General features: G+C 41.6%; 2 protein-coding genes across 3 annotated transcripts; both read left to right on the top strand.

The window, feature by feature from the left end:
• The first annotated feature begins 4,993 nt into the window (after window positions 1-4,993).
• Window positions 4,994-6,977, top strand: LOC118388219 (40S ribosomal protein S23). The gene is made up of 4 exons (XM_035777047.2): window positions 4,994-5,153; window positions 5,661-5,820; window positions 6,089-6,209; window positions 6,787-6,977. The coding sequence occupies exons 1-4, from the start codon at window positions 5,150-5,152 to the stop codon at window positions 6,931-6,933; spliced, it is 432 nt and encodes a 143-aa protein (XP_035632940.1). The 5' UTR covers window positions 4,994-5,149; the 3' UTR covers window positions 6,934-6,977.
• A 3,215-nt stretch (window positions 6,978-10,192) lies between these two features.
• Window positions 10,193-24,221, top strand: LOC118388218 (dynein axonemal heavy chain 12-like). Of its 2 annotated transcripts, none has more exons than XM_035777045.2 (11): window positions 10,193-10,359; window positions 10,961-11,135; window positions 11,366-11,412; window positions 11,511-11,642; window positions 12,595-12,753; window positions 12,962-13,207; window positions 15,787-15,961; window positions 16,087-16,372; window positions 22,594-22,851; window positions 23,190-23,343; window positions 23,664-24,221. In XM_035777045.2, the coding sequence occupies exons 2-11, from the start codon at window positions 11,002-11,004 to the stop codon at window positions 23,834-23,836; spliced, it is 1,764 nt and encodes a 587-aa protein (XP_035632938.1). In that variant the 5' UTR covers window positions 10,193-10,359; window positions 10,961-11,001; the 3' UTR covers window positions 23,837-24,221. The 2 variants fall into 2 exon arrangements, with proteins under 2 accessions (XP_035632938.1, XP_035632939.1); XM_035777046.2 differs by having other exon boundaries at window positions 10,194-10,359; window positions 15,790-15,961.
• Window positions 24,222-24,857: the final 636 nt, after the last annotated feature.

Genomic DNA, 24,857 nt, shown 5'->3' with positions numbered 1-24,857 from the left:
GAGCTTCAATGCCATACAGCACTCCTTCCGTGGCCTCCAACTGCTCTTAAACGCGAGTAAAACCAAATGCATGCTTTTCAACCGATCGCTGCCTGCACCCGCATGCCCGACTAGCATCACCACCCTGGATGGTTCCAACCTTGAATATGTGGACATCTATAAGTACCTAGGTGTCTGGCTAGACTGCAAACTCTCCTTCCAGACTCACATCAAACATCTCCAATCAAAAATCAAATCCAGAGTCGGCTTTCTATTCCGCAACAAAGCCTCCTTCACTCACGCTGCCAAGCTTACCTAGTAAAACTGACTATCCTACCGATCCTCGACTTCGGCGATGTCATCTACAAAATGGCTTCCAACACTCTACTCAGCAAACTGGATGCAGTCTACCACAGTGCCATCCGTTTTGTCACTAAAGCACCTTATACCACCCACCACTGCGACTTGTATGCTCTAGTCGGCTGGCCCTCACTACATATTCGTCGCCAGACCCACTGGCTCCAGGTCATCTACAAGTCCATGCTAGGTAAAGCTCCGCCTTATCTCAGTTCACTGGTCACGATGGCAACACCCATCCGTAGCACGCGCTCCAGCAGGTGTATCTCACTGATCATCCCTAAAGCCAACACCTCATTTGGCCGCCTTTCGTTCCAGTACTCTGCTGCCTGTGACTGGAACGAATTGCAAAAATCGCTGAAGTTGGAGACTTTTATCTCCCTCTCCAACTTCAAACATCAGCTATCCGAGCAGCTAACCGATCGCTGCAGCTGTACATAGTCTATAGGTAAATAGCTCACCCTTTTTCACCTACCTCATTCCCATACTGTTTTTATACTGTTTTTATTTATTTACTTTTCTGCTCTTTTGCACACCAATATCTCTACCTGTACATGCCCATCTGATCATTTATCACTCCAGTGTTAATCTGCAAAATTGTATTATTCGCCTACCTCCTCATGCCTTTTGCACACATTGTATATAGACTGCCCATTTTTTTTTTTTCTACTGTGTTATTGACTTGCTAATTGTTTACTCCATGTGTAACTCTGTGTTGTCTGTTCACACTGCTATGCTTTATCTTGGCCAGGTCGCAGTTGCAAATGAGAACTTGTTCTCAACTAGCCTACCTGGTTAAATAAAGGTGAAATAAAAAAATAAATAAAAAACAGTTACTTCGAGGTTTCGGAGTGTGACGTCACCGATGTACACGCCACTGGCGCGCACCGCTAACTCGCCAACCATTTCACACCAGTTGCAGCAGCAGGCACTGTATTTCAACCCCCTATAACTAATTTTATTATGACAACTGACTGGTGTTACCAACCCTTAATTTAAAATAAAAACTATTATATCATGAGCATTTGCTATTATATTATGATGTTTTGGCTCTATTTTATTACTATTTAGATGATTACAATATAAATCAGTCCATTGATAGCCTATGTTTGTTTTTTAAAACTTTTTTATTGTAGCATATTGTACCTAGGTTTTCCTCAGTTTGAACATGGACCCATTTGTATGTACGTAATCCTTTATGACCATATGTAGCTCTGTGATTAATTATGATTGACTATGCGCAAACGTAAATTGAATTGTTTCCACACCAACCATGCATCATGTGCTTAACGGTCATGTAAGGTGAAATGTGTATATTTTGGGGTGTGAGCACAGTCTGTTTGACCTGACGAAGAAGATCCGTTTCGATCGAAACGTAGTCAATAAAGCGGGGAATTAGGCTGCTCTGCAAGGACCGCGGTTTTTGTGGGGGCGATGGGTAACGACTGTTGTCGATGTGTGTAGAGTCTCTGATTCACGCCCAGGTTGGGGCGAGGAAAGGGACGAAAGCGCAGTACTGTTAGACCGCTGACCGCTGCCTACCTCAAATCATCCCATTGGATTCCTGACATACAGTGCAGTCCAACATTATTTGAGCAGTGACACCTTGTGTTGTTGTTTTGACCCTGTACTCCAGCACTTTCAAATTATACAATGACTATAAAGGTTCAAGTGCAGACTGTCACCTTACATTTGAGGGTATTTCCATCCATATCAGGGTACCATTTAGAAATTACAGCCCTTTTTGTATATAGTCACCCCATTTTAGGGAACCAAATGTATTTGGACAAATTATTTGTGCTTCTGAAATTGCCTCAGAAATTGCAGCCTAAATAAATGCTTCACAGACTTCAAGTAACAGACACATCTCAATATCAACTGTTCAGATGAGACTGCATGAATCAGGCCTTCATAGTAGAATTTCTGCAAAGAAACCACTACTAAAGGACACCAATAAGAAGAAGAGACTTGCTTTGGCGTCCGTTGGTCTGATGAGTCCATATTTTAGATTTTTGTTTCCAAACGCCGTGTCTGTGTGAGACACAGAGTAGGTGTGATGGTGTGGTGGTGCATTGCTGGTGACACCATCTATGGTTTCTTTAGAATTTAAGGCACACTTAACCAGCATGGCTACCAAAGAATTCTGAAGCGATACTCCATCCCACCACGTTTGCGCTTAGTGGGACTATGATTTGCTCTTCAACAGGACAATGACCCAACACACCTCCAGGCTGTGTAAGAGCTATTTGATCAAGAAGGAGAGTGATGGAGTGCTGCATCAGATGACCTGGCCTCCACAATCACCCAACCTCAACCCAATTGAGATGGTTTGGGATGAGTTGGACCGCAGAGTGAAAGAAAAGCAGCCAGCAAGTGCTCAGCATATGTGGGAACTCCTTTAAGACTGTTGGAAAAGCATTCCAAGTGAAGCTGGTTGAGCGAATGCCAAGAGTGTGCAATGCTGTCATCAAGGCAAAGGGATGACTACTTTGAAGAATCTCAATTCTCAAATATATTTTGATTTGTTTAACAATTTTTTTGTTACTATATGATACAATATGTGTTGTTTCATAGTTTTGATGTCTTCACTATTATTCTACAATGTAAAAAAAATAGTACAAAAATAAAGAAAAACCCTTGAATTAGTAGGTGTGTCCAAACTTTTGATGGGTACTGTATGTGAATTTGTCCAAATGCTTTTGGTTTCCTAAATTGAAGGGACTATGTACAAAAAGTGCTTTAATTTCTAAATAGTTTAATGACTCGATATGGATGAAGATGCCCTCAAATTAAAGCTGACAGTCTGCACTTTAACCTCATAGTCTTTGTATCAAATCTAGTGCTGGGTCACAGAGCCAAAACAACAACAAAAATGTGTCACTGTCAAAATACATTTGGACCTCACTGTATATTATTAGAGGACATCTTATATTATGTCTCTGTAGTTGCTTTGTCACATGAAATTAGACGTGATAAAGCAAGACTAGTCAAATGAGTCTACTAGTGATGGGAAGCCCGAGAAGACTGGGACCATTTTCAATTCTTCACCAATGGTGGAAGTTGTAGTTGTAGTACCTAGCTAGACAAGTATAGGAAGGGATTTCACCTCACTACTCTTTCGCATAATTTACTGGCTACTATATCATCTTGAAGCAGATATAATGTCTCTTCAGAGCTGAGTTGTCAGGCAGGAAGAGAGATGCTCATGAGTTTGATGGAAGGCCGGTTAGAGGAATGAGTGGGATGGAAGATGGCGGAAACATATATTTGTTTGAAGCTGCTAGTGAGTCGAGTGAAGCTAATAGCACAGAAAGTGAGAATGAGTGGGTTACAGTGGTGAAGATAAAGGGAAACGGGAAGTAAAGCTGTGTTGGAAAATAGGAAACCACTAGACTTATTTTGGGTCGGAGTCAGCGTTTTGGATCAATGCTACTTGGGAAATCCATTTAACGTCTCCAGGAAAATGTGGAATGTGTTGGAAGAAAGTGTGGAGTCGGTGAGAGTCACAAAAGGTGGTCTTATTTAGATTTTTTGTGTGTCTGCGGAACAGAAGAAGGGTGTTTTAAGACTGAAAAAGATATAGGAGTGGAATGTTTCCTGCATGGATTTTCGTAGCAGGGTAACTATTAAGCTGGTTATTTCTGGGGTGGCGCAAGAAGTAAAGGCAGAGGATATAACTGAAGACATCGATGGAGTTGTTGGTGCACGTCGACTGACCTGTATGGTGGACGGAGAAAATAAGTTCACTTCATCCATGCTACTGTTCTTTGATGAAGAGTCTCTCCCTTCTCATATAAAGTTAGGATTCATGAGATACCCTGTAAAAGCTTTTGTGCATAAGCCCCTTCAGTGTCATACATGTAAAATATTTGGTAATGTGTACATTTTGTGCAGAAGGGAAGAATATTGAACGCCAGAAGAAGGGAAATATTGCAACTGTGGAGGTGAACATGCGCCTGAATTCTTGAAGTGCCCTGGTGAAGGAGAATGAGGTGGTAAGGGTAAGGAGTGTCTGGTGTGTCTACCTGGAGGCAGTGAGAAAATTAGAAGGAACGAGTGGCAGGGAAGAAGCAATAGAGCCACAACCAGGGAAGGTTTCTCATCAACCAAGGGATAGTGAAATTCTCCATGCTAAAAAGGTGGATGTTGTATTATTTATTGCAATGGTCATAAACTGTACAGCACAAGCGGAAAATAAGTCTACCAAAATTGGAATCACTGTGAATAAACGCTGCAAGTTTATTTGGTTTTGTGATTTACTTTTGGTGAATGTAGCCCCATCACAGGCCCCTGAGCCTGTGTAGGGATGTATTTTGGAGTGGAATGTGATTGAAGAAGTGTGATATTTATTTATTTTTTGTTTACATGTTTTATTTTGTATTATGTTTTCCCCCTTTCCCGAAATGTGTTTGTTTGTTTCTTATTCAATAGCCGGTCCAGCTGGTGGCTGTAATTCACCATTAACATTTGATGCCAACCACCGTTAAATCCCAACGAAGAAGAAGAATGTCTCTTCAGACTCGTTTTGACTGATGATTTGTCGCATTTTGAATCAGGCACGTAAACATCTCAATATTATATAGACTTGATATAAAAAAAAATATCCAAATAGTGCACATGTGCTATTCCCTAAATCGTGTATTTTTAATAATGTTTATTTAAATGTAGCTACATTTAAAATACGCTAAACTTACAGAGAGAAAACTCTGCCAAACAGGCATGTTAGTATCCACCTCTGGGGTCCTGCGAGGAGACATTGCCGCAGAGGATTCTGGTCTTCTTTCTTTCGAGCCTGGGTTCGTAATCTGAAGACATGGGTACGATACTTTTCTATTTTTAACGGATTGGTTACAAAATATATTGGTGTCTTTTCTATATTGACATGGAATTTGAATGTATTCTTACCCATTTCGTTATTATCGTGGCAGAACAGGATGTATTTGTAGACATATTCTGAAATTTGCCACCAGCCAACTAGCGCGATCTCCGCAACGTGGAGACGGCCATAACATGCCGTCAGTGCTGGCCAGCGCATCCTTTTCAGTCACCAAACATTTATGTAGCCAGTTACCAGAGTTTTGGTTACAAAGTTGTTGAAATGGATGTGCACTCTGCACAAGCAATTTGGTTAAATGTAACTAAATTATTTTCCAATGATCTTAATTGTTAGCCAGCTGCTCCAGTGTAAACCGCATTTGATGCGGTGTTCATGTCCGGATATCTTGTGTAGTTACCGGTAGTTGGTTGACTGGTCAAACAATGTTTTGTTGGACATTATTATTAAGTCAAAAGCTAGCATTTTTAACTATTTACGTTCTCTTCAGGAAAGTGTCGTGGTCTGCGTACAGCCAGAAAGCTGCGTAACCACCGTCGTGAGCAGAGATGGCACGATAAACAGTACAAAAAGGCCCATCTCGGCACTGCCCTGAAGGCTAACCCCTTCGGAGGCGCTTCCCACGCCAAGGGAATTGTACTTGAGAAAGTGTAAGTACACCACAACACCCCTAATATCCTCACTAATAATCAGGGACCGTATTGAGAGACTGTCTTGTTTGGAGTGCACATCTGGTTTCAGCCCCCCCATTTAATCTTATTTATAGCATAATCTGAAAGCCAAAACAGATTCTAGTTCAGCAGCACTGCTACTCTTGGACACGTTAATATAGGCCCTAATGTCTTCTCTGAGTATCAATAATGTGTAATGACATGTCAACCAATATGCCAGTTCCAAATGTTTCTATCCGTCTTACAGTGGTGTTGAAGCTAAGCAACCCAACTCCGCCATTAGGAAGTGTGTCAGGGTCCAGCTCATCAAGAACGGCAAGAAGATCACCGCCTTTGTCCCCAATGATGGTTGCTTGAACTTCATCGAGGTAAGCGTTAACTAGTCAGCCTGGCACCCAAGCATTTTTCCAAAGTAGTGTTTAAAAAAATAAAAATATTCAATGACTTTAACATTTTTATTTACACCCACTGTGTAAAGGGTCTGATGGATGCAGTTTAGTGTCTATAAACTGTGCCCGATATCCACTAACAAATGCAAGACTCCCCATAAATAACAGGGCTGTCTACAGTGAGATCAAATGAGCCTAAATATTTGATGAGAAGCCTGTATATTTAGAATTATTTTGAATTTATCCGTTATTTCACCCGGTAAGTTGACTAAGAACACATTCTCATTTACAGCAACGACCTGGGGAATAGTTACAGGGGAGAGGAGGGGGATTAATGAGCCTATCGTAAATTACTTTGTACATTCATTTATTTCCCAATTTAAGCGCACGTGTTCCTTGTAAAAAAAAAAATACCATCAGCATAGAGCCCTGAATAATCTAAGAAAGAAAATATATGTGTGTATGTATATATGATGTGATGTAGCCTGGGACGATATTTATAATATTCAATTATGCATTTTGTCGTGTATCCAGCTTGTTTCCCTTGGTCTTTCAGGAAAATGACGAGGTTCTTGTGGCAGGATTCGGGCGTAAGGGACACGCCGTCGGTGATATCCCTGGTGTACGTTTCAAGGTGGTCAAAGTGGCTAATGTCTCCCTGCTGGCCCTCTACAAAGGCAAGAAGGAGAGACCCAGATCTTAAGACAGTTCTGATGGGGAAATCAATAAAATGTTTTCACAATTTCAGTTGGTTTGTTGTGCATTTTGTTGTGCATTTTGATAGTATGTTGCAGAGATGGGCAACTGGTGGTCCTCGAAGTGAGTTTTATGTTCCTTTTCCAAATCGCCATGTGATTTAGACCTGGGATACCAGGTGTAGTGTGTGTGTGCCATTGAATCAGCTGACATTCTGGCCCCAGAGGACTGAAGTTGCCCATCCTGGTTCCTGATCTGAGGGTCTTCTCTGATTCACTTCTACATTACCAGGTTGATAATTAGAATAACAACTCAAGCGATTTCTTTTTTATAAAATTAATGTCCTCAAGATGTGTGTGTGATCGTGCCAGCAGAGCATCAGTGGTGCCAGTGTGTTCAGCTCTACCCAAGCTGTCTGTTCTGGCAATTACATCTTCACCTGTTCCATTGGGTGTTTTAATTATAGCTTGTTCGAGGGATTGTAATGGGTGTCTTGATTGGTCGTGGAGTAGATGCATTTCATCTTCAGTCAACTTTTGCGCCTCTGACATGTCTCTCCAGTAATGGAGAGGACTTATTTCATGCCGTGGCATCACCTGGAACTAACGGGCATACATGTCAAGACAGCTGCCAATAAGAGGCAATGTCTTTTTTCTCAACCATTATTTTTTTTTTTCTCAACCATGATTGGTGTATCTCATTTCCTCATACACTTGCCCAAATTTAGCCACACCTGTTGACGTATAATTTACAGTCCCTTTTAACCGGTATAAAAGCTGTCCCAACAGATTGTATGATCCTTGTTTTGGTGTGGCGTAGTGATTGATTTCGAAGGTGGGAGCATAGATTGCATTGGCCGGAGCCTTTGTTATTAAAACAATTTTAGTCTTGAGCTCGAAGGACCAGACTTTTGAATATGGCAAGAAGGATCTTAGGACATTTTACACAATGATACTAATCCACTCTTACAGAATGTAATATCCTTTCATCCCAATTATTAATAGGATTACATTTACATTTTTGATGCAATAGTCTAGACATATATTGAGACATGCAGTGTTAACCTGAAAGACAAATTATGTGTTGGGGTGGAAGAGGATTTGCTGCAGATTATGAAAGTGACATGTTTGGGATTAATAGAAAGGATATGAAATGGACAGTTTGAATAGAAAAGATCACGTGGACTCGTCGCCAGCTGCTTCTGAAATTATAATTCAGTTCGTTTAGTACTTTGTCACAGACAGAAAACATGCTGTCAGATCATTCTTATGTTGTGAGAATAATCTGTACTTTCCCTAATTCTTTTTATACTGAACAAAAATATAAATGCAATGTGACATTTTCAACGATTTTACAGAGTTACAGTTCATATAAGGAAATCAGTCCATTGAAATGAATTAATTAGACCCTAGTCAATTGGTTTCACAAAACTGGGCAGGGGTGCAGACAAGGGTGGGCTTTGCAGGGCATAGGCCCAGCCAATCAGAATGATTTTTCCCCTCACAAAGTCCTTTATTACAGACAGAAGTACTCTGCACAAGAGCGGCTTTTTATTGTCCCCAACACAAATCCACCTGTGTAATGATAATGCTGTTTAATCAGTGTCTTCATATTTTGATAAGGTTTGAAGAAGGTATTTTGAGAGGTTTTTCGGCATATGGAACATTTCTGTGATTTTTTTATTTCAGCTCATGAAACATGGGACCAACACTTTACATGTTGCGTTTATGTTTTTGTTCAGTGTACATGGACACATGCAGAAGAATGGCAATCAAAATAAACGTTCTACCAAAGCGAACATGTTATTTTTGCGACATTAATTTTGTATGTTAAAAGTTCATAAAATGCATATTTTCAGTTTTTCTTTGTTTTTTTTATGTCACTCGTGCCTGTGTGCAGATCAAATACACAGCTGGAGCGCAGATTAACCTATCTACATGTCCTAATAAAAAGATTGATCAGAAAAACAGGTGATCTAATAAGAGTATGCTTACTTCGATTTTTGACCTTACGCAGATTAAGATAATAATAATAATAATATATGCCATTTAGCAGACGCTTTTATCCAAAGCGACTTACAGTCATGTGTGCATATATTCTACGTATGGGTGGTCGCGGGGATCGAACCCACTACCCTGGCGTTACAAGCGCCATGCTCTACCAACTGAGCTACAGAAGGACCACGATAAGCAGAGTAAAGTGTTTACATGACTATTGCCGTACTCTGCCTACTGACATAATCAGTTTAATATTGAATTATTAATGTGCATGTAAACATTATTTCCACCTAGTGGAGGTGGGGGTCAGATACATGGAAACCCTCAACTAAAGTAACTTTGAATTACGGAAAAGTGCTAAAACTGAATACACTAACACATTTCAATACTCCAAGTCTCTGTTTTAAATACTAAATTGTCATATTTTGTGTAAATCATTCCAGAGCTTTAAATCAAATCAATGTTATTTGTTGCATGCGGCAAATACAACTGGTGTCGACTTTATCGTGAAATGCTTGTTTACGAGCCCTTCCCAACAATGCAGAGTTTAAAAATAAAATACTAACACACGAGGAATAAAATAAAAGACACAAGAATGGAGCTATATACAGGAAGTACCAGTACCAGTACATCCACTTAGCCTAACTTCCTGTAAGGTTATCAGGTTCAATAAGAGAGATTGTGGTTGTTGCCAAGAGTGATCTCACGGTTCTCTTTTCTCACAGCATTCCTTCAGAGGCAGAGAGGATTACATTGATCACTTCAGTGGAGGTGTCTGGTGAGTGATGAGACATGGGTCATAGTGAGTGACAGGAATCCAGCAGCCAGAACCTGTGCAGGGCAGCAACCCATCCATCCTCTCCACAGGCAGAAGTCTGGTGACCTTCAAACAACTGGAGTAGCACAGAGAAACAGTTCATGATAACACTCTTCCTGTAGGATGCTGTCGGTGAGTAATGATGGACAGACACTTCATTACACTGGACATTTTCACATAGGTATGGGTGGTGATTCAATTGTCTTATTTAAAATAATGCACTGACAATTCACTTAGAAGGTATTGCATGCATTCTTTCCGCTTTCAAAACTGTAAACTGTTCAATTGTGTATCTTAAAGGAAGAATTTTCATGCAAATAGTCTTTCATGCATCTTTTTCTTATTTACTTGTTCTAGTCTGTAATCTTTATAAAAGCATGAATTCCGTCATAAAAGTGAATCTGTTTGTGTCTATCAGTAGCAACATGCAGGAGCAGGAAAAGTGTGTCAGTGAGTGTCGTTCAGTGTGCCAGAGGTACAGAGAAACCCTGGGTGCTGGTCTGTCTCATGATCAGGTATTTATAGCAGGGGAGGTATAAATAGCCCCAGAATGGAGAAAAACGGATCCCCTTTAAACCACGAAGGACGCCATAGCCACATTACAGCCTGATTACGAAAGGTAAAAGAAAACAAACTGCATCATAGTATAAACCTAGTCTTGGTGTGTTAGATCATATGAAAAGTTCATGTAAATGAGTCGTGGGCCTACACTAAATGTCTACTGTAAGGGTTTTTTCTCTTCAATATGTAAAAAAAAAAAGTGAAGGATTCTAAAAATCCATGAGATTGTTAGCTATAGACCTACAGCCCTTAATTAGATTAAGATTGAAACACTGTATCACATTTCATTACAAATGCATCCTTAAAATGGAACATTTGAAACCTGCCATTTACTGCGCCATGGGGCCGTTGAACACATGCATGCTTGACATTTCACAACAAGGGGTTATGACTCACGAACTTCTATGTGTTTGCGTGGATGTGTTTATGAATATCTTGACCTGGATACCTGTTATTTTGTTACACATGATGCAACATGCCAAATTAAATGAGTCTGTGTAAATTATTGGGCATTTCCACCAAACCAACTAAGACTATTGTTAGGCATAGTAAACAATGTAAACCTGGTCGATTGATTGTGAAGGGATGTGCCTGTCACGTGCATGCCATGCTATAGGCCATAGGTCATGCCAGGTGATAGTTTGTCTTGTTGAGTTTAGCTGGAGAGATCCCCACTAGAGAGACTGCAAGAGGCCTGGACATGCACTTTGACGAACTAGGATATGAAGGGGACGGCTATGAGGATGTGGACACTCAATACATGATTGAACAGAGTCTTCTGGAATGTAAAAAGCAGATTGAATCGCAGGATTCCAGCCTGGGGGATGAGTGCAGGTACACAGCTTCTTGCTTCACCCTTGTGAACCTTTAGCAGCACACCAGACACAGATACACAGGTCTGCCCAGATAGTAGGATAGTTATACATTTTATGTTGGTCCTGAGATTGTAAACACTTCTCCAGACATAAAGAGGTTATAAATTATAAAGTCTGTATCTGGAATTCACACCTTCATCATGAGGTTGGTGGCACAGCTTTTATGGTGTGACTTTTTTCTTTCCACAGTCAAGATATAACAGATAATGTAAAAATCTTCTCCGCCATCAGAAAAGGTGAGTAGTGAGTGCCGGTTCTGCACTATTGGTTATTTACTGTGTCTCCATAACAGTGTCTCCTTGATAATCCTCTCTGCTTCCTGGTTTGTTGCCAGGTGATGAAGCAGCTCTCCGCCAGCTGTCTGTCAGCCAGAGTGCTTTCTCTGAAGTGGACAACAGAGGCTGGATCCCCCTACATGCGGCCGTTAGTCAGAAGAACCAAAATATTCTAGAGGTCACCTTTGCAGGTTTGTATATCTTTGTCTCATCTAGTACATCCCTACACATAAGGGTCAATTAAATCATGTATTGTTTCGAGAAGATACAAACAATCAAAGGGACATTAAACACCAAAATGAAAGTTTGATGTTTTCAAAGCTCGAAAGTACACTGAACCAAAATATAAATGCAACATGCAACAATTTATCAGCTGTTACTGAGTTACAGTTAATATAAAGAAATCAGTCAATTTAAATAAATTCATTAGGCCTAATCTATTGATTTCACATGACTGGGCAAGGACACAGCCATGGGTGGGCCTGGGAGGAAATAGGCCCACCCACTTGTGAGCCACTGGGGCTTTATTGAGACAGAAATACTCCACACCACCCCCTCCTCATACGATCCCGCAGGTGAAGAAGCCAGATGTAGAGGTCCTGGGTTGACGTGGTTACACTTGGTCAGCAGTTCTGAGGCAGGTTTGACGTACTGCCAAATTCTCTAAAACAATGTTGGAGGCGGATTATGGTAGAGAAATTAACATTCAATTCTCTGGCAACAGCTCTGATGGACATTCCTACAGTCAGCATGCCAATTGCACCCTCCCTCAAAACTTGAGACATCCGTGGCAAAACTGCACATTTTAGAGTGGCATTTTATTGTCCCCAGCACAAGCACTTCTTGATATGCCACACCTGTCAGGTGGATGGATTATTTTGGCAAAGGAGAAATGCTCACAAACAGGGATGTAAACAAATTTGTGCAGAAGATTTGAGAGAAAAGCATTTTTTGCATATGGAACATCTCTGGGATTTTTATTTCAAGTCATTAAATATGGGACCAGCACTTTACATGTTGCATTTATATTTTTGTTCACTATAGTCAAATGTGAACATGAGTTCACATTTCCTTTCAATTACAAAATAATATTTAAAGTATAATGATAGATCATAAGACTGACTTGATGTACGCCTTCCTCAGCGTCGAGTCAAAATGCAGTGCAATGTCGGACCGACCGGGGAAAGACACCTCTGTTCCTGGCGGTGGAGCGAGGTCTGATGGAGAACGCCACCTTCCTGCTACAGAATCATTCCAGTTCTGACTGCCAGGATGATGAAGAGGACTCCCCGCTAGTTATAGGTAAACCTGTCTGCATCCTCTGTTATTAATACACTCAAAACATACTGAAGGTTATCACATGATATTTGGTTCTGGGAATAACTGAACGTAGAGCTGACAGAACAATAGACAGTCCAAATGTAAGCCTATGTAGTCCTGACAATGAGAAGAACTCTAGGACATGTAGGATCATTACAGACTTATCCCACTTCTTCCTTCCATCCAACAGCTATCAGAAACGATCGTCTGGACCTGGCCAAGCTCCTACTGGGGTTCGGTAGCAATGTGAACCTGGAGGGATGTCACAGCAGGACCCCCCTCCACGAGGCTGCCAAGCTGGGACGGGAGGAATTTGTGGAGCTGCTTCTCAGGTCTGGGGCCAACCCAGACGCCAGGTCCGACTATGGGCTCACACCCCTGGCCCTTGCCGCTCAGTGTGGGCATGTGAAGGTAGTCCAAGCCCTCGTCCAGAAAGGTACAGTATGTCAGTGGTTCTCAAACTGTGTGGTGGGCCTGGGTCCCCACCCCCCAAAATGATATAATTATATGTATATACAGTACCAGTCAAAAGTTTGGACACACCTACCCATTCAAGGGTTTTTCTTTATTTTGACTATTTTCTACATTGTAGTGAAGACATCAACACTATGAAATAACACATATGGAAACATGTAGTAACCAAAAAAGTGTTAAACAAATAAAAAATATATTTCAGATTCTTCAAAGTAGCCACCCTTTGCCTTGATGATAGCTTTGCATCCTCTTTGCATTCTCTCAACCAGCTTCATGAGGTAGTCACCTGGATTGCATTTCAATAATAAGGGATGCTTTGTTAAAAGTTAATTTGTGAAATGTCTTTCCTTCTTAATGCGTTTGAGCCAATCAGTGGTGTTGTGACAAGGTAGGGGTGGTATACAGAAGATAGCCAGCCCTATTTGGTAAAAGACCAAGTCCATATTATGGCAAGAACAGCTCAAATAAGCAAAGAGAATCGACAGTCCATCACTACTTTAAGATGTGAAGGTCAGACAATCCGGAAAATGTCAAGAACTTTAAAAGTTTCTTCAAGTGCAGTCGCAAAAACCGTCAAGAGCTATGATGAAACAGGCTCTCATGAGGACCGCCACAGGAAAGGAAGACCCAGAGTTACCTCTACTGCAGAGGATAAGTTAATTAGAGTTACCAGCCTCAGAAATTGCAGCCTCTGCTTCACAGAGTTCAAGTAACAGATACATCTCAATAACAACTGTTCAGAGGAGACTGCATGAATCAGGCCTTCATGGTCGAACTGCTACAAAGAAACCACTACTAACGGACACCAATAATAAGAAGCGTATTGCTTGGGCCAAGAAATACGAGCAATGGACATAAGACCGGTGGAAATCTGTCCTTTGGTCTGATGAGTCCAAATGTGAGATTTTGTTTCCAACCGCCGTGCCTTTGTGAGACGCAGAGTTGCTGAACGGATGATCTCCGCATGTGTGGTTCCCACAGTGAAGCATGGAGGAGGAGGTGTGATGGTGCTTTGCTGGTGACACTGTCTGGGATTTATTTAGAATTCAAGGCAAAGTAAGTACCTTTTGACTGGTACTGTATGCGTATATAATTTCGAAATGGTGTAGATCATCATCAATTCCTCTTGTCATGTTAGTTATTGCATAACTTAGAGAGATATTTATAACTTGTCAGAAATGTCCAGATCAACTAGCCCATGTCAGCTAACGTTTTTTTTTCTCGTTTTTTTAGCCCATAGATATTGTTGTAATTTTTTTGTCACTCAAATATCACATGAATACACATTTGACATGTCAAAAGGTATAGAATTGCAAGAAAATTTGCTTTGAAACGTTAACGTTTTCTTTGCACCCCATGACAACATGTGTAGAATTGCAGAGAATAAGCTGTACATCAGCTAAATTCTCTCCACCAACAAGAGGGGTGTGAACAGTTTGTGTCATGAACAGTGCTTCTTCCCATAAAAATAGACAATGTTCCCCAAGTGAAAAAGTTTGGGAACCCTTGGCTCAATTAGATGATTTTACTTGTACTGTACTAATGTCCCTATGTCACAAGGTGGAAAAGTGACAGGTTCTATGTCTGGGTTGAGCAGGCAGAGTGAAGAAGAGGCAGACAACCAAAGGGATGTTTATTTTCTTAATGTGGCAATCTGCAGTGGATATAATAACAAAGCCTATCCCCACCCCTGTTTTAGTAAAAAGCTGAGGCAGGGGCTGGTGAAATGATATCAAAGTGATATCATTTTAACCATGTTTTGAGATGAGGCTATACAGTGTTTGTTTACATTTACTTAGTTTACAAATATTGGAGTAAAGCAAGCTTATATTTTGGTTCTGATGTGGTACAATTATTGAACTAAGCTCAGGAGGAATTTATCAATTGTGTTCTTCAAGAATCAATGGGTACATATCAGATGTAGCAACTGCAGATGTCCCCTTTATGGCATGTTTTTCCATTATTCTGTATCCAACACATTCCAGTTTCTCATTTCTGTTCAATTACTTTTCCCCCATAAATATTATTTTCACTTACGTTTTACTCTTAAAACCAGTCTAGTTCAAATCACTCAAAACATACCAACAAACCAAAGAAATCAAAAGGGCCACATGAAGTGGCACAGGAAGTGGCACAGGAAAGGGCGCAGCCCAGCAGGCAGGCATCCATACTACTTCTTCTCATATTAAACGTTCAGCTCAAACCCCATTGACCATTTCATCAACTAAATCGTCATAGTCTGCATAGGATCCATCACGCCTCTGCACTGCATCACGCCCTGTGGGAGGCCGCCAGGAAACACAAAACAGGAGGTTGAAATCACATGATCTGTCAATTAATCAATAAAAATGCTTTGTTTAGTTGGCATGCAAATAGGTCATACCTGTTACACAAGCACATGCTGTATCTTATGACTTGGGCCCATATAAGGGTGTATAATTGGCATCAACTAGTTCTTGCATGTCATGCATGGACTTTGTTTTTGTTTTTGTTGCTCTGTACAAGCAATACAGATTTGTTGTTGTTTGCTGTTTGTATCAGCAGGGGCCAACGTGGAGTCTATGGCCCAGGATTTTGCCACAATCCTATTTGAGGCATCTGCCTCTGGCAACCCTGAGATTATCTCTCTGCTGTTGGAGTATGGAGCTGATGCCAATGTCCCCAAACACACCGGACACCTCCCCATCCACAGAGTCTCCCACAGGGGCCATTTACAGTAGGTGGCACCGGTACTGCACCCTAAACCTCGTCACAGATCTGAGTTTAGTGCTTAGAAATCACAAACACATTTCAGAGCTCAGTTGGCCTTTCTCTCTCTCCCTCACTCACTCAATCACTTAGAGCTCTGAAGATCCTGATCCCTGTGACGACCTGTGACGCAGTGTATGAGAGTGGAATGAGCCCCTTACACTCTGCAGCTGCTGGTGGTCACACACAGTGTCTAAAGGCCCTGCTGAAGGCAGGCTATGACCCAAACTACATGTTGCACCCCTGGGTCCGACGTAACTACGACGACCAGCGGAAGTCTGCCCTGTACTTTGCGGTGTCCAACGATGATGTCCCCTCGGTCAAGCTGCTGCTGGAGGCTGGGGCCATGCCCAACCAGGACCCTGTCAAATGCCTACAGGTCAGGCCTCATATTCACAAACAGTCTCAGAGTAGGAATGCTGATCTAGGATTTTAGATCATAATGGATATATTTATATGGACAGGGGAAACCTGATCCTAGATCAGCACTCCTACTCTGAGACACTTTTTGAAAACAGGCTCTCGTGGCTTTTTGTCAAATACCCTGATGACATCAACACGCAGAAACTAGTTTTTCTCAATCAAAAACTCTTAACTACTAAACTGATAACACTTGTAATTTCTTATATTATATTCAGAACCTTTGATTGTGCATTGATTGGGGTTTCACACATCTTTCACCCCTGAGTCATTCATGCAAAATCTAATTTTTCTGTGAAATACCACGAGAATGTTTAGTTTAGTCCCCAATGCATCAGATAATGATAAGCTCACCATTTAGTCATTTTAACTACCATTTAATCCAATAGCAAAAAATACAAGATACAAATGTCAAAACTGTTCTTTTTGACGTGCTGAATAGAAACAAGAGTAGACGGTAAATATAATTTCCCATACATTATTTAACAAAAACTTGACATGCAATCTAAAAAACATATATATAATTTCTGTCAAATGGCAGGTTGTGAGCAAGTTGAGAAATATGTCAGTCTTACAGTTTCATTATCCTTATACAGTACATACTCAGGACAAATCATCAGAAATAGGGTTATTGTGAAGCAGTTGGCTCCTGTAAAAATGTAGCACGTGTTGTATGTCATTTCTGCCCCATGCGACATTATACAAGATCACCATAGCCTGTAATTCACATAATGAGTGGAATATATTGTTATATATACAACCCAGGTATTTCAGCAGTGCATTGTACACTACACTATAATTACAAATGGTAGTACATAGTGACTCTCCACTTTGTCCTATTAAAGCACACTGGCTAATGGAGAATGATGATGTAGTATTTACAGCCACATCCATATACAGGGTTTTCGGAAAGTATTCAGACCCCTTCACCTTTTCCCCATTTGGTTACGTTACAGACTTATTCTTACGGTACACTGTCCTTCTCTCAGCACATATCAAAGCTGCAGGCTAAAGTTAAATGTAGACTTGGTTTCCTCTATCACAATCACTCCTCTTTCACCCCAGCTGCCAAACTAACCCTGATTCAGATGACCATCCTACCCATGCTAGATTACGGAGACGTCATTTATAGATCGGCAGGTACGGGTGCTCTCGTGCGGCTAGATGTTCTTTACCATTCGGCCATCAGATTTGCCACCAATGCTCCTTATAGGACACATCACTGCACTCTATACTCCTCTGTAAACTGGTCATCTCTGTATACCCGTCGCAAGACCCACTGGTTGATGCTTATATATAAAACCCTCTTAGGCCTCACTCCCCCCTATCTGAGATATCTAATGCAGCCCTCATCCTCCATAACACCCGTTCTGCCAGTCACATTCTGTTAAAAGTCCCCGAAGTACACACATCCCTGAGTCGCTCGTCTTTTCAGTTCGCTGCAGCTAGCGACTGGAACAAGCTGCAACTAGCTGCAACAAGCTGCAACTAAAACTAGACAGTTTTATCTCAATCTGTTCATTCAAAGACTCAATTATGGATACTCTTACTGACAGTTGTGGCTGCTTTGCGTGATGTATTATTGTCTCTACCTTCTTGCCCTTTGTGCTGTTGCCTGTGCCCAATAATGTTGGTACCATGTTTTGTGCTGCTACCATCTTATACTGCTGCCATGTTGTGTTGCTAACATGTTGTTACCATGCTGTGTTGTCATGTGTTGCTGCCATGCTATGTTGTTGTCTTAGGTCTCTCTTTATGTAGTGTTGTCTCTCTTGTCATGTGTGTTTTGTCCTATATTTTTTTTAAATTCTTCTTTTTTTTATCCCAGCCCCCCGTCCCCGCAAAAGGCCTTTTGCCATTTGGTAGGCCGTCATTGTAAGTAAGAATTTGTTCTTACCTGACTTGCCTAGTTAAATAACGGTGAATCATATATTTTTTTCCCCTCCCCAAATTCGATCCTGTCTCATCACTGCAACTTCCCAACAGGCTCGGGATGCGAAGGTCGAGTCATGCGTCCTCCGAAACATGACCCGCCTAACCACGCTTATTAACACCCACCCGCACCAATGTATCGGAGGAGACACTGTTCAACTGATGACCAAGGTCAGTCTCTCTATGGGACTCCCGATCACAGCCGGTTGTGATACAGCCCGAGATCGAACCTGGTTACAACATGATTCCATATATGTTATTTCAGAGTTTTGATGTCTTCACTATTATTCTACAATGTAGACAATAGTACAAATAAAGAAGAACCCTGGAATGAGTAGGTGTGTCCAAACTTTTGACTGGGACTGTAAATATTTAGACCCTTTGCTATGAGATTCGAAATTGAGCTCAAGTGCATCCTGTTTCCATTGATCATTCTTGAGATGTTCCTACAACTTGATGGAGGTGGAGTCCATCTGTGGTAAATTCAATTGATTGGACATGATTTGAAAAGGCACACAACTGTCTATATAAGGTCCCACAGTTGCCAGTGCATGTCAGAGCAAACACCAAGCCATGAGGTCGAAGGAATTGTCAAGAAAGCTCTGAGACAGGATTGTGTCGAGGCACAGATCTGGGAAAGGGTACCAAAACATTTCTGCAGCTTTGAAGGTCCCCAAGAACACAATGGCCTCCATCATTCTTAAATGGAAGAAGTTTGGAACCATCAAGACCCTTGCTAGAGCTGGCCGCCTAGCCAAACTGAGAAATCGGGTGGAAAGGGCCATGGTCAGATAGGTGACCAAGAACCCAATGGGCACTCTGACAGATTTCTTAAGTTCTTCTGTGGAGATGGGAGAACGTTCCACAAGGACACCCATCTCTGCAGCACTTCACCAATTAGGCCTTTATAGTAGAGTGGCCAGATGGAACCACTCATCAGTAAAAGGCACATGACAGCCCGCTATAAATTTGCCAAAAGGTACGTACCTAAAGTTTCTCAGACCATGAGAGACAAGATTATCTGGTCTGATGAAACAAGATTGAACTCTTTGGCCTGAATGCCAAGCGACATGTCTGGAGGAAACCTGGCACTATCCCTACGGTGAAGCATGGTGGTGGCAGCATAATGCTATGGGATGTTTTTCATCGGCAGGGACTGGGGAATAGTCAGGATTGAGGCAAAGATGAACAGAGCAAAGTACAGAGAGATCATTGATGAAAACCTGCTCCAGAGCACTCAGGACCTCAGACTGGGGCGAAGGTTCACCTTTCAACAGGACAACGACCCTAAGCACACAGCCAAGACAACTCAGGAGTCACTTCGGGACAAGCCTCTGAATGTCCTTGAGTGGCCCAGACAGAGCCCCGACTTGAACCCAATCGAACATCTCTGGAGAGACCTGAAAAGAGCTGTGCAGCAACGCTCTCCATCCAACCTGACAGAGCTTGAGAGGATCTGCAGAGAAGAATGGGAGAAACTCCCCAAATACAGATGTACCAAGCTTGTAGTACTGAGTAAAGGGTCTGAATACTTAGTGTATGTAAATATGATATTTCCGTTTTTTTTATATGTATATACATGTGTTAAAATTTCAACAACAAAAATTGTACTTTGTCATTATGGTGTATTGTGTGTAGATTGATGAGGGGGAAAACTATTTAATCAATTTTAGAATAAGGCTGTTACCTAACAAAATGTTGAAAAAGTCAAGGGGTTTGAATATTTTCCGAAGCCTTCATTTCTCAGAACAAGAATAGACTGATGAGTTTCAGAAGAAAGTTCTTTGTTTCTGGCCATTTTGAGCCTGTAATCAAACCCACAAATGTGGATGCTCCAGATACTCAACTAGTCTAAAGAAGGACAGTTTTATTGCTTATTTAATCAGAACAACAGTTTTCAGCAGTGCTAACATAATTGCAAAATGGTTTTCTAATGATCAATTAGCCTTTTAAAATGATAAACTTGGACTAGCTATCACAGTGTGTCATTGGAACACAGGAGTGATGGTTGCTGATAATGGGCCTCTGTATGCCTATGTAGATGTTCCATAAAAAATCTGCCATTTCCAGCTACAATAGTCATTTACAACATTAACAATGTCTACACTGTATTTATGATAAATTTGATGTTATTTTAATGGACAACATTTTTTGCTTTTCATTCAAAAACAAGGACATTTCTAAGTGACCGCAAACTTTTGATCGGTAGTGTACGTTTACTAGGCACTACATACTTTTGGTTCAGTACTTATCAGTTTTGAGCAGTTTGATTAAGTGAGAATTAATTGTATTGTTAACAAATGACAAGTCTAATAAAAAGCATGAGCACTCAGAGAAAAGTATTTAGTGTAGAGGTGCTGACTAACGGTGAATAAATTGTAAGCTATGAAAACAAAGAGAGTCCCACACTCCATAAATATAACCTCCCAGTCATTTATTGGCTTAAAAACACCAATGTTTCGACCTCACTGTGCCTTCTTCGGGGTAATGTTATGAATGTGTGAACAAATTACAAGAAAATCATATCAAAAGTAAAATGAATATTGCATTTTGGAAAGCAGATACTTTGATTGAATATGTATTCAAATTGAAAGAATGATTTGGTGCAGTGAACACGTGGCTTTGTGAATGTGTTTGTTGTACTCAGTCAATTGGAAATGCGCTAAGTGTTTTCAAACATGAACCATTATGATGATCTGTTTTGTACCCTGGGTCTCGACCCCGCCCTGTGCAACTGGGTACTGGACTTCCTGACGGGCCGCCCCCAGGTGGTGAGGGTAGGCAACAACATCTCCTCCCCGCTGATCCTCAACACGGGGGCCCCACAAGGGTGCGTTCTGAGCACTCTCCTGTACTCCCTGTTCACCCACGACTGCGTGGCCACGCACGCCTCCAACTCAATCATCAAGTTTGCGGACGACACAACAGTGGTAGGCTTGATTACCAACAACGACGAGACGGCCTACAGAGAGGAGGTGAGGGCCCTCGGAGTGTGGTGTCAGGAAAATAACCTCACACTCAACGTCAACAAAACTAAGGAGATGATTGTGGACTTTAGGAAACAGCAGAGGGAACACCCCCCTATCCACATCGATGGAACAGTAGTGGAGAGGGTAGCAAGTTTTAAGTTCCTCGGCATACACATCACAGACAAACTGAATTGGTCCACTCACACTGACGGCGTCGTGAAGAAGACGCAGGAGCGCCTCTTCAACCTCAGGAGGCTGAAGAAATTTGGCTTGTCACCAAAAGCACTCACAAACTTCTACAGATGCACAATCGAGAACATCCTGGCGGGCTGTATCACCGCCTGGTACGGCAACTGCTCCGCCCTCAACCGTAAGGCTCTCCAGAGGGTAGTGAGGTCTGCACAACGCATCACCGGGGGCAAACTACCTGCCCTCCGGGACACCTACACCACCCGATGTTACAGGAAGGCCATAAAGATCATCAAGGACATCAACCACCCGAGCCACTGCCTGTTCACCCCGCTATCATCCAGAAGGCGAGGTCAGTACAGGTGCATCAAAGCTGGGACCGAGAGACTGAAAAACCGCTTCTATCTCAAGGCCATCAGACTGTTAAACAGCCACCACTAACATTGAGTGGCTGCTGCCAACACACTGTCATTGACACTGACCCAACTCCAGCCACTTTAATAATGGGAATTGATGGGAAATTATGTAAATATATCACTAGCCACTTTAAACAATGCTACCTTATATAATGTTACTTACCCTACATTATTAATCTCATATGCATACGTATATACTGCACTCTATATCATCGACTGCATCCTTATGTAATACATGTATCACTAGCCACTTTAACTATGCCACTTTGTTTACTTTGTCTACATACTCATCTCATATGTATATACTGTACTCGATACCATCTACTGTATGCTGCCCTGTACCATCACTCATTCATATATCCTTATGTACATATTCATTATCCCCTTACACTGTGTATAAGACAGTAGTTTTGGAATTGTTAGTTAGATTACTTGTTGGTTATCACTGCATTGTCGGAACTAGAAGCACAAGCATTTCGCTACACTCGCATTAACATCTGCTAACCATGTGTATGTGACAAATAACATTTGATTTGATTTGTTGTGCATATAATTGTTAAAATGTAACACATACTTGTGAAAGTTGCACACACAAAAAACTGTAATAAAGTAGTGGATTCACCAAGGTTTGAAAGAAAGGTGCACTTATCAACACACCTTTTTCCCTCCTGCAGGTGGCTCTGAGGTCGGGTAACCTGGAGATGATCTACGTCCTGCTGAGGTTCGGAGCCAACGTCAACTACTTCTCCCGCATCAATACCACCCACTTCCCCTCCGCGCTGCAGTACGCCTTGAAGGACGAGGTTGTCCTGCGCATGCTTTGTAACTATGGCTACGATGTCCAGCGCTGCTTCGAGTGCAAGTACGGTGAAGCGTCCCATGTTCCTGATGACTATGAGGGCTGGACAAATTCTGTCATCCACGACTCCATGGTAGGGTTATTGGTAGGGTGAATAGGTCCAGGGGTTTCTCTCTGGTCAGGTTATGTGGCTAAGTATTATTCTTTAGTTCCTTACAGCTAGAAAACAAAGTTGCAACATCTATTTTTGGACATGTAAATGAATGATATGTACCCATTGTTTCTTGAAGAATAAACGTATAAGTTTCATAAATTCATCCGAACCCAAAATAAACTTTATCGTTTGAATTCAGGATTCTAGCTTTAAAACGTTAGTCTCCTAGTATGCTTATAACAAGTTAGAACACATTAAGTAATAACTGCAGGCTTTTAGTAAAGTGTTACCTAAAACTATTATGTGCTTCCTTGCAGTTTTGTGAGGTTATCTCAGTGTACTGGTTGAAAGAACACTCGGGACACGTGGTGCGTATCATGATGGATTACGTCGATCACGTGACCTTCTGCTCGAAACTAAAGGCTGTTCTGATGGAACAAAAGCAGTGGCCTGATATCTGCAAAGTTCAAGGTTGGTGGATAAACAAAACAAAACTAGGTGGACAAAACACATCTATGTGTGTTGTTAACCATTCATTGGGAAAACAGTTAAGTTTTCATAGAAGTCATAGATTATCCATGACTATGATTATGTTGAGGGCCTGGAGTTGTTCCTGAGCATGCGACCTGACCATGGTAAAAATCTTGCCCCTAATTATTGGCTATAATTACTGGACCCGAAAAATGTCCCTCAGACAGTTGATGAACTAGGCCTACTTGACAGTCTATGTAATTGACAAGCTCATATCTGACTGTGTCTATCATCATCATAATCATCATCCCTCTCCACAGAGAACGCTCGCTGTCTTCAGCATCTCTGTCGTCTGAAGATCCGTAGCTGTCTGGGCCGACTGCGTCTCAGGGCCCCAGTGTTCAGGCATTTCCTGCCTCTACCCAACCGGCTCAAAGATTACATCCTGTACCGGGAGTATGATCTCTTCAGCCAGAAGATCCTAGTGGGCTGACTGGATGAAGTACATGGAGGATGAGCGAAGAAGATAAGCCTACATTAACAATTAGTCAGTGACTCAGCAATGTTATTAGTCAGTATTTTACTCTCAGGGGTGCCATCTCTTAAGGCCAGGGTGCCCGACGTGGAAATCTTGTGAGTACTTTTTGGAGGAAGGGGGGCACATCGAGGCTGATTTGTTCATTGTGGCTATAGCACCCGAGTTCTACTGTAATTCAAACCTTGCTATTAGTCTGTCAGGCAGACGAGCTGAGCTCACTCACATCAGGTTAAAAGAGTTTACTGTTATCATCAAGTGGAATTTGTTACATTTCACCTAAAAAATGAGGGGGGGGATTGAAGAATTTTGGTCTGTTTCAGCATAAAATAAAACCTCTCTTTTTTTGTCAAGTTTCATTGCCTGTTATTTATCAGAGCTACATGTACATGTGTGTCTACACTGAGTGTACAAAACATTAAGAACATCTGCTCTTTCTATGCCATAGACTGACCAGGTGTAAGCTATGATCCCTTATTGATGTCACTTGTTAAATCCACTTCAATCAGGGTAGATGAAGGTGACAGGTTAAATAATGATTTTTACGCTTTGAGACAATTGAGACATGGATTGTGTGCCATTCAGAGGGTGAATGGGCAAGACAAAATATTTAAGTGCCTTTGAAATGGGGGTATGGCAGTAGGTGCCAGGTGAACCCATTTGTGTCAGGAACTGGGTTTTTCACACTCAGCACTTTCCTGTGTGTATCAAGAATGGTCCACCACCCAAAGGACATCCAGCCATCTTGACATAACTGTGGGAAGCATTGGAGTCAATATGGGCCAGCATCCCTGCAGAATGCTTTCGACACCTTGTCGAGTCCATGCCCAGACTAATTGAAGGTGGTGGTGTAACTCAATATTAGGAAGGTGTTCTTAATGTTTTGTAAAGTTTTGCCTAAAACTATGCTGTTGTTTGGTTGCAAATTGCAACAAAAAACATAATCCTAACCATGGAAACAAGATAGATGGAAAAAAGT

Source organism: Oncorhynchus keta, chromosome 10 (assembly GCF_023373465.1).
Source record: "Oncorhynchus keta strain PuntledgeMale-10-30-2019 chromosome 10, Oket_V2, whole genome shotgun sequence".
Taxonomy (NCBI): Eukaryota; Metazoa; Chordata; class Actinopteri; order Salmoniformes; family Salmonidae; genus Oncorhynchus; species Oncorhynchus keta.
This window is presented reverse-complemented; position numbering and strand designations above follow the sequence as displayed.

What these genes read in the sequence shown, in the direction of transcription:
- LOC118388219 (XM_035777047.2), top strand. An exon ending in GGAATTGTACTTGAGAAAGT is followed by an intron (nt 5,821 to 6,088) that starts GTAAGTACACCA and finishes TCCGTCTTACAG; the next exon opens with TGGTGTTGAAGCTAAGCAAC. An exon ending in GTTGCTTGAACTTCATCGAG is followed by an intron (nt 6,210 to 6,786) that starts GTAAGCGTTAAC and finishes TTGGTCTTTCAG; the next exon opens with GAAAATGACGAGGTTCTTGT.
- LOC118388218 (XM_035777045.2), top strand. Translation starts at nt 11,002, where the DNA reads ATGCACTTTGACGAACTAGGATATGAAGGGGACGGCTATGAGGATGTG. An exon ending in CTTCTCCGCCATCAGAAAAG is followed by an intron (nt 11,413 to 11,510) that starts GTGAGTAGTGAG and finishes GTTTGTTGCCAG; the next exon opens with GTGATGAAGCAGCTCTCCGC. An exon ending in TCTAGAGGTCACCTTTGCAG is followed by an intron (nt 11,643 to 12,594) that starts GTTTGTATATCT and finishes CGCCTTCCTCAG; the next exon opens with CGTCGAGTCAAAATGCAGTG.